A 15129-nucleotide genomic window follows, 5' to 3' on the forward strand; every position below is an offset into this window, starting at 1 on the left:
GGGGAGAGAATGCACTGAGCCACACCAGGCAGGGAGATAACATTCATTTTAACCTCCTTTTATTAGTAGATGAGGCAAAGCTGGAATCTTTTCAGGAGGAATTTTTACTGTGGGTGTCTGGGTAAAATGAAAAGAGCAAAAAGTTGCGGACTCTTAAATAGAACAGATAGAGTGTATTTTATTCAGAGCCTTTGTGTTTGTTTTATTCAGCTGCCATCTACCCTGAAGCAGTTTTCCTCTGGTTACTTTAAGTAATTAAACAGGTGTTTTGTTTTTTTTCTTTTTAAACTTTATGCCCTTTTTATTTATTTATGTGTATATAAGATAAGGCATTTGAGTGCGGTGGCGGAGAGCCCAGGTTCTGGAGTTGCACAGACCAGGTGATCAGATCAGACCAATAGTGAAGAGGTCCTCATGACCTTAAGCCAGTCACTTAATTGCTCTTAGCTCCGGTGTGCTTATCCGTAAAGGGGCTGGAGTACAATAGTCCTATCTCTTTCACACTGTTGTTAAGATGATGACTTAAGAAAGACGATAAAGCAGTTCGCAGATACCAGACACGTGGTGAGCCCTAAGTAAATGTTCGCCTTGAGGAAGGATGTGGTGTTACTGTTAATTTTTAGAAATGATGAATGCTGAGGATGGGAGGATGCTGCACAAAAAGAAAACCAAAGAACATAAGACAAAAATGAAAACTACTTTCCAAAATCAGGCTTCTTTTATTGCCCTTCTTATCCTTGTGTTACTTGATACTGTAACACAATTAAGAATATTCAATATCCTATTCCCCTTACCTTTTCACCATAATTTTTGTTTTTAAAAAATAAGCCTCAAGGACTTCTTTATTCCCTTATTCATTCAACACTGAGCTGGTTGCTTGGCATGTAAGTGCATATCTTACCCGTGAGCAACGTGCTTCTTGTTCGGCGAGTAGAACAGATAATATGCTTATCCCAATGGGATATGAGAGAAATGTTCCAGTTAATACTAGGTAAGATGCATATGTGGCTTAAGAACTGAAAATTGAGGTAAGACCAGTTGTTAATTTCAGTAAGCAGGTGCAGACTCTTAGAGAGAGACACAAAGGTGGAGGTACTAGCCTAAAAGCACAGTCGGTATTAATGCTTTTTTGTAAACTTTTCATTTTGAGATAATTTCAGACATATAAAAATGAGGTAAAAAATAGTACAAAGAATTCCCATCTGCCCTTCCTCCAGATGTTAACATTTTACATAATCAAGAGTAGTACCACTAATGAAGATCAGAAAATTAATACAATATTGTTATGTCAACGACAGATCTTAGTCACATTTCTCCGGTTGTCTCATTGTTGTGTCCTCTCTGGTCCATGATCACGAGCTGCTTTTGGTTGTCCTGACTCCTTGTCTCCTTTAACCTGGAGGAGTTCCAAAGTGTCTCTCTGGATCTCTAGACATTTGATGAAGAATACGGAGCAGTTACGTGGTAGAATGGATCTCCATTAGGGTTTGTTTCCTAATGATCTGGTTCAGATTCTGCAGTTTTTATCAGAATACTAGATTATTGATTTTTCATTCATTTCAGTGGATCATATCAGAAGATGCATGATGTTGATTTAATCTCCTTACTGATGCTGTTAATTTTGCTTTCTTGGGTTAGAGTGGTATCAGCTTTCTCCATTGTAAAATTACTATTTTTCTCATTGTTCTCAATGAATATTTTGTGGAGAGTTACCTGAAGACTATGTAAGCACCCTATTTCTCACTGTACATTTTCTCATTAATTTTAACATTCATGGATGATTCTTACCAGAAGCAGTTATTGCTGTAGTATTTGTCAGTTGGTGATTTTAAAATTTGTATCATTTCTTCTATACTTATTAGTTGGAATTCTGTAAAGAATAGCTTCTTGCCTGGCCAGTGTGGCTTAGTTAGTTGGGCATCGTCCTGTGCATTGAAAGGTTGCTGGTTCAGTTCCCTGTCAGGGCACATGCCCAGATTGAGCTTGATTCCCAGGAGAGGTTGGGTAGGTTGCAGCCAGTCAATGTTCTGCTCTCACATCAATGTTTCTCTCTCCGTTTCTCTCTCTCTCTCTCCCTCTCTCTCTCTCACCAATAAATTTTTTTTCAAAATAAGAAATAGCTTCTCATCTTTCTCTTTATCTATCTATCTATCTATCTATCTATCTTAGCATGAACTCATAGGTTCTTATTCTATGGGTTACAGTCTATTATTATAGTTTACTAAAAGGCTATATAAAAATATTTGGAGTAATAAAATATTACTAAGCAAAGGAACTATTTATTGACTATCAATACCAAGTGCAAGTGCATGTCATTAATGCAGTGGTATGCTATGGTCTGACTGTGCTGCTCTCTGGGCAGCGTATGTGACTTGACTTCTGACCCATGAGAGGTTGTCATCTTGGTTCCTATCAACCCGTCTCCATCTTATTATTTCCTCTTGTAATAATAATAATAATAATAATAATAATAATAATAATATGAAGAGAATTGATGTGTCAAACTGCCTGAGTGTCCTAGCTTAATTGGGATGGGTGACAAAGGAAGGTGAGAGAATTTTGAACCCAGATACATTGCAGTAATTGATAGATGAGTCAGACCTGAAATTTGCACATCCTGTCTGAGCTTTAGGTGGGTGTTGTGGTTCTTTAAACCAAGCTTCTATAACCTGAGGTTTTTTTGCTGTTTTTGTTTTCGGGTTTTTTGCTATCCTGTGGCTCACTCTAACGTTTTGCTGATCATCTTACACTTGGTCATATCTAAAAACAGAACAGATACAACTGTTCTAGAAGCTGCTGTCTTGGTGGACACACACTTACAGGTAAAGCAGTTTTCATTGCCAAATTTCCATTTCATATGTGATGAAGATCATTTTTATCCAGTTATATTCTTAACAGTCATTTGGTAATTCTGCACTTTAATACCTAAGTAGCAACATATATTCTGAATAGCCACCAAGTAGGCCACGGAAACAAGCTTTATAGCATCATAATACATAATAAATACCGCCAGGGCCCTCAGGGTTAGTGTTCTGCATCAGAGGTTAGAGGAAAGAATAAACACATAACTAAACTGTTATCTGATAATCGGGGCACTATAAGTCCTTGTTGAAATTAGCAAATTGGGTCAAGGAAAAGGCATGGTATCGTTAACAGCTTCACGCCAAACAAAAGGCAGTCTGTCCTATATGCTCTATTCATGCTTTGGCCTGTGGTTGGAAACCTATCTAGTGGGCAAGCTTTTTCAGTCAGGTGCTTACCAAGTACGGAGCATCACATAACAGTCTAATCACTGGAAGGGTCTGTCTTAGTCTATGTGGGTTGCTGCATCAGAACACCACAGACGGGGTGGCTTATAAACGCCTGTTCTGGAGGCTGGAGGTCTAAGATCAAGGTACCAGCAGCGTCATGTTTTGCTGCAGGTTCTCTTCCTGCTTCATAGGTGGCTCCTTCTCTCCATGTCCTCATGTGGTAGGAGAGTCTAAGGATCTCTGGGGACACTACTGATCCCCGTTCATGAGCTCCACCCTTTTGCCCTAAGCACCTCCTAAAGACCTCACCGCTTAACACCACCATCTTTGGGGGTTAAGATTTCAACATATGAATTTTGGGGGACATAAATATTCAGACTGTATAGCAACATCTAATACCTCTTCCTGTTTTCCCATCACTTAGTGAAGGTAAAATATCTTTTTTCTTAATCCCATTTGAAAGAAATCTTAGGTTTTTCCCCTCAGTAGAATTTAGCACATTTATTGCTATTGTAATGACAAGCTCTGTTATCTTTGTTGTGAAGTAATACTTTCCATAAGAAGTATATTTCCTGTAGAGCAGTGGTTCTCAACCTTCCTAATGCCGCGACCCTTTAATACAGTTCCTCATGTTGTAGTGACCCCCAATTTCATTGTTACAAATTGAACATACTTAAAGCATAGTGATTAATCACAAAAACAATATGTAATTATATATGTGTTTTCTGATGGTCTTAGGTGACCCCTGTGAAAGGGTCGTTTGACCCCCAAAGGGGTCACGACCCACAGGTTGAGAACCGCTGCTCTAGAGCGTTAAAAAAGATAGGAGAAAACTAGTGAGATTGGGTTAACAAATGAACAAATTAGGAAAATAACATTTCCTAAGGCTTCTCTGAGGTTAGGCCTACCCCCTCAGTGAAAATGGTAAACCACCTGACATTTTACATTTGGATACATTATTATTTATATTTTAACTTTATCTTGAGTGTTTTTTATATGTTATCTAAAAGTCACTCTTGATTTTTGAAATCTAATATAGAATTTTTTTAAAGGACAGCCTGTTTTATTCACTCAGTTGATATATTGCTTTCCTTGAAATCAACATTGTCATCCCCTCTCGCTTACTGTGCTAGTGGAGATATTTCTGATTTTAGAGTAAGTCTAGATTTTAGAGTAAGTCTAGGTTTAGGGAGCTCTTTATGCATCCATATTTTTGAAGAATGCAAACAGGTAATATTTAAACCACATGTAAGTAAAATATGAAGTAAAACATGCTTATAATAGGTGGTTTCTTTTCCCCTTTCTCTTTTCAGGCTTTCAATAGTGTTGTTTAGAGATGGTGAGTTTAAAGGTGTTTAATGAATACATTCTTAAATATATTGACCTAAGTCTCCCATAAATGTTCTGTTCTTTTTGATTAGCCATCAGTTAATTTAATGGGAGTGAGGGAGAAACTTGTTTATTGTTGTCATTTTGTTTTTGTATCACTTTAAAGCATTTAGGGTACCATTTTTCCCCTATGATTTCTGGGCCTTTGGATGATGAAAAGGGTTCATATATGTTATAAATATGTTTTCAATAATGGACATGAACATTCTTTGTAAATTTACAAATACTATGCAAATATACAAACACTGTTTTCCTCAAGAATGGCTCAGCTGGTAGAAGTGAATAGTGTTTGGAAAATATTTTATTTCATTGATTTTATGCCAGTAAAATTATCATTTAGTAAGTCACATTGCATTCTGTCAGTCCAAACTTTGGTGACTTGATAAACAGGAATTTAATACTTGGCATTATAGCTTTTGGTTTTTGGAGAGATAGATAAAAGTATCAGGATTTGTCTTTGTTAGATGTAATAGTAAAGTCACTTTTAAAGTGTACACATGAAGGATTTAATTTAAAATTTGTTCAGCAGCCCAGCTGGAGTGGCTCAGTTGATTGAGTGTCATCCTGTGCACTGAAAGGTTGCCAGTTCAATTCCCGGTCAGGGCACATACTTGGGTTTGGGGTTTGATCTTTGGTTGGGGCATGTATGGGAGGCAACTGATTGATGTTTCCCTCTCACATTGATGTCTCTCTCTCTCTCTCTCCCCCCCCCCCCTTCTCCTCTTCTCTCTAAGCATCTCTTCAGATGGGTATTAAAAAACAAAAATAAAATTTGTTTAACAACTGTATCTTGCAGTTGGTCCCTAGGGTGGGCAGGAATGTACAAAGATGAGTAAAAGCTAGTTCCCATTTCCATAAAGTGCTTATAATCTAGGAGGAAAAAAAAAACAAAAAACGAGGACTACTGGCCAACTTTTCTCTCATATGAGAAATTTTCTGTTATCCTGCCATTAGGCAAATGCTTATATTTCTTATTCTCCTGTCTTTACATAAGGAATCAGTAGGGTCCTCAAATCATTGCTATCACTGAGTATCATGGGGATTCTTAAATTCAACAATGAAAGACTTTGCACATAGACAAAGCCCTTGTGTGGTTAAATAGCAGCAGTGAAATCATAATATGCCATATATCACAGCAAGGTTTTAAGTGACTTATCTTTCTTTACATATTAGATTTTGGTTTAATAAATGCAGGTTTATTTCAAATATTTCTTAGATGTCTCATGCTGATGTGCAGGAAAAGGCGATGCAGTAGCTTTTGACTGCTTTCCTGTTGATGTTCTATACAAAGAGTTTTGTTTCTATTTTGAGTTGGAACCAGTGAGCATTGGTAAAGCTCTCATTCTTTCTTTCTTCTTCTTCTTCTTTTTTTTTTAATCCTCACCCAGGGATATTTTTTCCACTGATTTTTAGAGAGAGAGGGGAAGGGACGGAGGAAGGAGATAGAGAGATAGAGAGAGAGAAAGATCAAATGGTTGCCTCCTTCTAAGGCCAGGGATCGAACCCGCAACTGAGGTATGTGCCCTTGATCAGGATCAAACCTGTGGCCCTTCAAGTCCCAGGGCTGATGCCCTAACCACTGAGGAACCAGCCAGGGCAAAGCTCTTTCTTCACTCTCAAAGGTCTGAGTGGATCCTGCTTGTCGTCAGGGGACATTTCCATCAAGCAGCAGTGACTTGGCATGACCAAAGGACCTTTCCCACTGCTGAAGGACAAAGATAAATTCTAGTTCTCTGGCATTTCCTGAGATGTATGTGATAACATGTGACAAAGGAGAAAAACAGCATAAGAAAAATTCACAATTAACAATTGTTAAATAACAAAAATTCAACTGAGCAAATTTTAAAGATCTAATTGGCTTTATAGTTTCATGAAGAGGGCAGCACCCCATCTAGCAAGGAGAAAGGAGCTCCAAGGAGCTGTAAAATGGAAGGCAGAGGAGGCGGGGCAAGGAGAGAGCAGATGACTCCATCTTCTTTTGGGGGATGGAAGGCCTATGTGGCAGATGACCTCGTTGGTGCTGTCCAGAAAATTCCAGACTGACCACTTAAGACTACATTCCCAGGAAAGCATGGAACTGCAATTAGGTTAGCTCTTAAGTCTTGGTTTGGTAATGTGGGACTTAGCAAAAGTGCCTCCTTTTTGGTTGTTTCTCTTCAATACATTGAAACAAGAAAATTTTGATTTTCCTCTGTTAGGACTAAAATAAAAAAAGCATGATTTCCATGGAATTCCATACAGCAATCCCTTGATTTTACTGTAAATAGATTTAGAGGCAAAAAAAAAAAAAGTTAGCAGGAATTAACTTATTCAGAGTTGACAAAACATGAATTTGGAGTTATCTAAATCACATATCTAACTGAGTATGACTGATAAGCTTTGTTAGGTTCTTTAAACCATATTTTCCAAAGGCAAGCAAACTTAAGACTCTAAACTATAAGATCAAAGAGGAAAATATGTCTGAATGCAAAATTGACTCCTGAATAAAAAAAAAGACATTTGTGAAAAATTTTAAAGAAATTATGTACTATTTAAGATCTGTATCATAGTACCTCAGATCTGACTTTGGAGAGACAATTTTAGAGTAGTCCTATGTTCCTAGGCATATGATATTTGTAGTGCTGGGGTGGGCGTAGGTCATATACTCACCTCCAGTCTGCTCTTTATTTTAAGGAAAACTGTTAGCCACAAATGATTCAGAGGAAAGATAATTGAAATATAAGAATGAAAGAAAAAAATTGAGTCTTTTATAAAAGCTAAGAGTACAGTTCTCTGTCCAACCTTCTAGAAGTTTCCAGATTTAAAATCCAATGAGAACTGCGTAGATTAAATCTGGTATGTGGATCCTTAATTCATGATCATAGCATATGGTAAATGAGAAATTAATGTCAGTTGATCTACTTAGGAAATAAGGTTCTTTGTTATCTAATTCTCTGGGGGCTTTTGCTTATCTATTTTTTAATATGCTTTTATTTATTTTAGAGAGAGAGGAAGGGAGAGAGAGAGAAACATCAATGAGAAACATCATCAGTTGGCTGCCTCCTGCATGCAACCCAGGCATGCTCCCTGACCAGGAATCCAACTGCTGACCTCTTGGTGCAGGGGTCAACGCTCAACCACTGAGCCACCCCAGCTGGGTGTATCTATTTTTATAGTTGGTAGAATAAATACCTAGAATGTGGTGGGAGGAGGTGGGAAAAGGAGAGAATTATTTATGCAAAACTCATGTGGTTTGCAAGTGCTTTTTCCTAAAATAATGAAAATGGTAGAATTTTTGTTCTTTTGCCATTTTTTTGAATTAGGAGTATTTGTGGATAGAAGATATATAATTCAATTTTGAAAAGTCATGAATCATGCAGTGATGACAGTTTACTTTTTTAATGACCAAGTTTTCAAAAAGTGCTCGTTATTTTTATTATTTGTAAAACACTTGAACACATTTGTGGGTATATATGCATCAAAGGAAAGGGATAAAAACATCCTGTTTTCAACCATGAAAAAAATATTAGCTAAGCTAATGATTATTTTTTGAAACCACATCACTGTGCTTTACATTAAAATATAAAGTAAATTCAGATCTATACGAAAAAGTGATTTTCTGCATTTCAGTGTGATGGAAGACCTAAACTGAAATCTAAATTGAGCTTATCCTCAACTTTCGGAAACATTTTCTGGACATAAGAGAATTATGTAAGAAATGTAGCCTGGTATGTCTGAGAAACAATCTCCTCTTGTTCTGAATAAAATAGCTTTAGACTATTGTTTGCTCAACAATTATTTCTTTTTTAGACAAAACTTAAGTTGCCTGTTGGGTTTCACTTAGAAAAATGCACTTACACATGTTTGAAATAGTCTTTTAGGCTAAAGCATCTAAGTCCCCAGAAAAACATGACTAATTCAGCATATCGGATAGAGAAGCTCTGAGCTCGGAAGCAAGTTATTCTGAAGTTTTGAACAGAATGTATTTTTAGAAATGAGGGTGAGTAGAAACTAACTTACAAGAAGGCAGTTTAAATATTTAGATACCAAAAGTGCTGTTAATCCCTTGCAATCATTTGATACAAATTTATATGCCAAACTTTCAAAGTTTTTGCAAATTCCTGGCATGCTTTACCTGTGATTACCAGGGGCATCATCCCACAAACCCACAGAGGGACTTGGCTGGACCGCGGCTTCCTCGGAAGGTACAGGACCACAGCGTTGGCTGTAATGTCATCTCTTTCCGTGGGGCACCATGTCCAGGACTTGAGGGTCCAGTGTCAGAAATGTGTACTGAGATTGACACCAGTATAGGGCTGACCATAGAGGAATCTAACTGTACCTTTCCCTTCTCATGATCCAAAGGAGTCCAGTTCCCCTCTCTTCTGAGTTATTTCACTTTATTTCTCGTCTATTCAATGAGAATAATCCAACATCATCAGCATGAGGGGAAAGCAGCTAGTACATATGGAAGTTTTGGGGACTGTTTTACAGTGAGATGTGCGATGGCTATGTGAATGCTGCCTAGGAGCCTGCCCCTCGCCAGCGTGGATGTAAAGAGGACTGAGTTTCTATCTCAGCGGAGCTTTACTCTCAGGGCATGCAGAGGGTTCTGCCAAAAATACCCGGAGCTGTTTATTCCCCCAAACACACAGCTGAATGTCCTGTACTCTGAACGCCCCCCACCCCCCATAGAACAATAGACTCCAAATATTTTTTATCTCATACCATGTGTGTGAAATCTAAGCATGCAAACGCGTACTTATTTATATATTATTATATTCACGTGCAAAATTAATGTTATGTACATCTTACAGCATCCCAACAACTAAAAATTTTAAGACTAAATATTTTAAAATAATTTTAACACTATAAAAATCTTTTGCCCTCATTATAATAATCATTTTTTAGTGAAAACAGTATAATGAATTTGTGGAGATTTTTAATGAAAATTTTATTTTAATGTTGATTTTTTTAAGCCTACATCGAAGGTTCTGTATATTTTGATTCTTGCTTTTAATAGCTTTTGTTGCTGGAAAACACACACAAAGGTTTATAAATACAAATGGAAGAACTGTATCACTCGCCAACTATCTTGCTCCTTCCTTGTCTCAGCCCATCCTGAGAGTTTTAGTTCACTTGACAAAGCTTCTAGTTGACTTCCAACTGTTAAATTTCATTTTTCCTGAAAACAACTGAAGTTACTGGAAGGTATTATTGTTTATAGGGCATGAACAAATGGTTTCAAAGCCCATTAACAGATAGGCTTAAAACTCTGCAAGATTTCTAATAAGCTAGAATATTCTGTTTCCAAGTTTTTGCCTTTTCATAGGTGACACGGTTACATTGTTTTTGGCCACAAGATCACAAAATAGTGGAAGCATGTCCAAACATCTGTTTTTAGAATTCTCTCTTTTCAAAGCTTTAGTTTCTCTTGAAAAGCAGTTACTTTCTTAGTTGATGCTGAGTCTTCCCTTTGCTTTGAAAGGAAACTTAGTGTGTTTATTTCCTTGCTGCGGAAGAGCACACTACAGGCAGGCACCTCTGAGCCCGGCAGAGGGTCACAGATTTGGAGCACTGTCCGTTTGCAACGGAAGCACGCATGACTCATCTTTCAAATTTCACTACTTTTTTTATATAAATTTTTTTCTTTATTGATTAAGGTATTCCATTGTCCTTATCCCCCATTGCCCACTCCCCCACTCATGCCATCACCCCCCTGGTGTCTGTGTCCATTGGTTAGGCTTATATGCATGCATACAAGTCCTTTGGTTGATCTCTCCCCCTGACCCCCACCCTGTCCTACCTTCCCTCTGAGGTTTGATGGTCTGATCGATGCTTCTCTGTCTCTGGATCTGTTTTTGTTCATCATTTTATGTTGTTCATTATACTGCTCACTCTGCTTTCCTCTCAACCATACAGAGTAGATACGGTAGTTCTTTTGTTTTGGTGTGTTTTTTTAAAAAATTATTTTTCATTGTAGTTGACATGTTGCAGGAGGAATTAGTGGGCCAGATTTCCCAGACACGAGTGGGGATGAGGTTTTTGGGATGCCACTGAAATAAGAATTTTCAGAAGCCCCCGCAGAGGATGGGCTGTATTGGCGTGAAGTTACATTCCTCGGATTCCAAAGTCCCCTGCCCCTTAAGCCAGACCTGAAAGGGGGCAGCTGTGGGTTCAGCCCACAGCACGGCCAGTGTCCAGAGCTTCCCTTCCATGTTGCAGCCGGGTGTAGTTCAGCATCCAGGCTGATTAAAGTCCTTTAGTCCCTGTGAGGGGCCCCTAAGGCCGTGAGCCACGTGGGTGCAGGGGAGCGTGCCCCTGTCACAGAGGCCATGGGGGCCTGGGCCCTGGAGCCGAGAGAGCGTGGCTCCTTTGCTTGGAAGTTGATATATCAGATTCCACATGCTTGCAGGGCCCACACCTGTTCTGGGCACTGACTCACTTTTATGTGTGATTGACGAGCAAGCACCTTCCCAGGTGACTCAGTCCTTGCTGGGCAAGTATCTGTCTGGTCTTCCCTTTCCTCCTTTCCTGTTAAATAATAACCAGGTTATTACAACAGCATCAGACAGACAACATACAATATTACATTAGTTTCAACATAGTGATTCAACATTTGCCTACTTTATAAATAGATCGCCACATAAGTCTAATAACCACTGTACATAGTTATGATATTATTGACTTATAGTCTGTGCTGTACATGACTTACTTTGTAAATGGAAGTTTGTACTTAATTCCCTTCCCCTTTTCTGCACATCGCCCACCCAGGAGAAAAATGTTGTCACTTAGATGCAGCTATAAAGCAAATTTCAGAGGCTGTGCAGTGTCTTCTAAACCTTGAGTCCTCAAATATTGAACAGTATTTTTTATGTATCTGCCAGTAGTATTTGCTGACAAAGGAATTTGTTGAATTTGGTGCCATAATGGTTTTCATATACGTTTGGCATTTTTGCCTTGGTAGGAATAATGAGTGGTATGTGATTTTTGCTTTTAAAGGAACCTGGAAAGATGTTTCTGTACACTATTCATTCAATTAGTAAAATTTCATAGTGCGTTAAGTTTTGTAGTTTAGTATTACGTGACGTTAAAACATCATTGAAAACTTATAGATATTTGTGTTCCAGTTGAGTGCTTAAAAGTTCTGTTTTGTTTTGTTTTGTAAATATGTTTTAATTTCTTTTTAGAGAGAGAGAGAGGAAGGAGGAGAGATAGAAGCATTGTTGAGAGAAACATCATTGATTGGCTACCTCCTGCACGCCCCCTACTGGGGATCGAGCATGCAACCCCGCCATGTGCCCTGGTCTGGAATCGAACCCATGACTTCTTGTTTCCTGGGTTGATACTCAACCACTGAGCCACACCAGCCAGGGGAGTGCTTAATTTTTAAGTGACCGGCCCACTTTGATAGCTCCATACTATCATCTACCGATATCTCAAGGCACAGCACACACGTGGGGAAATGCATTTATATCAGTTAATCAATATGGACAGGAGCCCACATTTCAAATAATCTCAATAACTTCAGTTGTTTTTGAACCGTTCTTGTCATTTTTTTATTAAATCATCAATGCTTTAACCTCGTAATATGGTCAGTAGAGAGAACACACCAGGAGCCCGGCTCTCTGTTAGCTCGGCCATATTCTTGTTAACGTGCTTGTGTTTTTAGCATTAGCTTCATTCAGTGGTTTCTTTCAGGCATCCTTTGAAACACGTGTCTGTTTTGTGAGGGTTAATTAAGACCAGATGTTAAAACCAGATGGTATGTTCTGTAAATCCACTCAGTTGGGCACATGTAAGCTGCAATCCATTGCGATACACTGGACATGGACAAAGGCATGGTGTTTGTCCATGGTTGGTTAACTGCCAACCCCTCCAGGTTGTGGAATTCCTGCAGTTTCTTCAGGTTACCTCCCTTACATTACATAGCTCATGGCTTTGACATATGGACTGATGCAGCTGTATGTGAAGCTGTGTAATAAATTGTGCAATGGTTAACGTTCTTACATATAAACTAAATAGAAATAGAAATTCTCCTATCTCCTTGCTGGAGAGCATGTACCCATGTTGGGGACCATTGCTTTAGAGTTATGGGATGTCTCCTGAGTTCATTGCTTCATGAGTGCTTTAATTTTTCTCTCTATTATTATTATGGAAATAATGTGAGGAACTTCAGACCCACTCCAGACTGGCAAACCTAGTCCTCCAGCTTTTACGTACTCTCTGCAAGTTCCATACACAAATATATGAAGGTACAATTTTTCTCTAAAACATAAATGGGAGCATATTTAACACTTTATACTATTTCTTGGAGAACTTTCCATATTAGCACACAAATATAGTCATTTTGCCTGGTATTTACCCTATATTTCTAGGTAATATGCTTACACTGTTGTGAATGTCCATTGTTGGTATTACCTGTGCATTTTCTGCAGTGACAGGTGATGCTATAGCTTTCCTACTCCTTTTTGTTTCTCCTTTTATTCCTCCTCTTAGTTAAATAATACACAGCTTCTGGTTAAAGTAGTAGTCAATATTGACCTTACTATGTCTCAAGGATTTTTAGTACTTGGTGAAGTATTGACTTTGGTAGCTTAGTATTGTGTGATATGAAACATCACAGAAAAAACCCCCAATAGATTTGTTTCAGTTCTTCTCCTTTGTATTAGGGGCTTCCCTCACGTGTCTAGCTGCTCATTGCTATCCATTCCATTTAACACAGTTTGTAAGTTCCGGGGACACGGACAGGTGATGCTCGTTGACCCAGTGGGCTTCTACGTGAGGGTGGCTGAGTTGCAGACAGCTTCTCTAGTGTTGCCCACTGTGGAGTGTTTCTAGGGCCTTTTCTCCCGAGAGGAATCTGCCTGTGTCCCCTCAGGAAGTGGCCACAGGAGAGCCTGCAGCAGAGCAGAGGGCAGGTGCCGAGGATCCGAGGTGAGAGCAGAGACGTCCGCCCCTCCCGTGGCCCAGCCCAGCCCTGCTCTGTGCCTGCTGTTCCCATCTCGGAAGCCTTTGGGTTCAGCCCTGTGAAGAATCAGTTCCCTGCCTGCCGCCGCGGGTGCAGTGGTTGGCGATAGGCCGCATGCTTTCGGCTTCCTGAACTCCAGGTGCTTGTTCTGCATCCATGAGAGCAGAGTGGCCACAGGCGTTTAGGTGGCAGCTTTCTCGCCTCACATCCGTTAACAATCTATTTTTTATCTTTTAAAAATTCTTTGAAATGTCTCCTCTTCTGTTGTCTGCTCACCAGTTTTCTTTGCCATGTTGCCTTCTTCCACCTCTATCTCCCTTTACTGTCATTTTAGCAGAGTTTCTGGAAGAGAAGGAGATAAAAATGCGTGGCCCATTCACCACCTAAAACAGGGACCAGGAAAACTGCATAGGCTGCATAGCGGTAACCTTCCTCTTACTGTTCTCTCTTCTGCAGTAAAACAAGCTGCCCCCTGCCCTGTTCCTGGAAAGAAAAACAAAAGTCAAAAAAAAATAGGTCTCAACTTTGACGTTTGCTGAAGAAACCTGTTTTATTTTTTAAATGCTGAACTATATGTGCCCATTCCCTTCTCCATCATGTTGTAGGTTTTGTCGGCCATGTGTGAATGATTGGGCTTCTAAACGCATGGCTGTCCCTCCTCGCCTTTTCAGCAGATGTGGTCCCCGTCTGGGTGTCAGTGAGACAGCTGCTTTACATACCAGCTCCACCTCGTCTTCTCCGGAGCCAGAGGGTGTGCGAGAATTGCTATCAGCCTGACACCTTCCAGTGCCTTCTGGGAGCTTCTCTTTCATAGTCCACTTGGGGCACTGTACTTTTAGGGTGTCCTTGTCACTGGATGAATGTACAGAAAGACATCAGGAAGTCTTAAATTCCTTTGGCATGGTAGATATCTGAATATAAAAAGTAAACTATGCTCATTTGAAACTCTCAAAATCTGTTTCTTGGAGTGTGTGTCATTGTTAGCATTCCTGTCCCCTCTCCCTGCAGGTGAATAAAGTTCGTATTCATTCAACCTCCACTAAGTAGTTGAGTGTTATATTTGAGTATCTTCCATTGCAAGTGTTAGAAACCTAATTTCCATTAGCTTAAAGCAGTGGTTCTCAACCTTCCTAATGCCGCGACCTTTTAATACAGTTCCTCATGTTGTGGTGTCCCCCAATTTCATTGTTACAAATTGAACATAATTAAAGCATAGTGATTAATCACAAAACAATATGTAATTATATATGTGTTTTCCGATGGTCTTAGGCGACCCCTGTGAAAGGGTCGTTCGACCCCCAAAGGGGTCGCGATCCCCAGCTTGAGAACCGCTGGCTTAAAGGGCTTATTGGTGTGTGTATCTGGGAAGGATGGCAGGGATAGGCTGGCCTCAGGATCCAGTGGGTTCAAAGGCTCAAATGATGTCACCTCCACCATGGCTCTTGTCTCTCTTCTCTTGACTTCCCTGTGTGCCAGCCTCAGTGCCCTTCTGGAGACAGGCTGAAGACCTGGTTACAGGCAGCTGCAGGCATCCCATCT

General features: G+C 39.5%; 1 protein-coding gene across 3 annotated transcripts in view; it reads left to right on the forward strand.

The window, feature by feature from the left end:
* The window catches only part of PIP4K2A (phosphatidylinositol-5-phosphate 4-kinase, type II, alpha), a 164789-nt gene that overhangs the window by 68660 nt on the left and 81000 nt on the right, over positions 1-15129 (forward strand). The window contains exon 1 of one of the 3 annotated variants that reach the window (XM_015561745.1): positions 8533-8619. The exons of the other annotated variants lie outside the window; for them this stretch is intronic. Within the exon in view, the coding sequence (XP_015417231.1) occupies positions 8614-8619 (6 nt within the window). The 5' untranslated portion in view covers positions 8533-8613. Of the gene's footprint in view, positions 1-8532; positions 8620-15129 lie in introns of those variants that run through there. 3 annotated transcript variants of the gene reach the window in all.

The sequence above is a fragment of the Myotis davidii genome, unplaced genomic scaffold (assembly GCF_000327345.1).
Source record: "Myotis davidii unplaced genomic scaffold, ASM32734v1 scaffold1176, whole genome shotgun sequence".
Taxonomy (NCBI): domain Eukaryota; kingdom Metazoa; phylum Chordata; class Mammalia; order Chiroptera; family Vespertilionidae; genus Myotis; species Myotis davidii.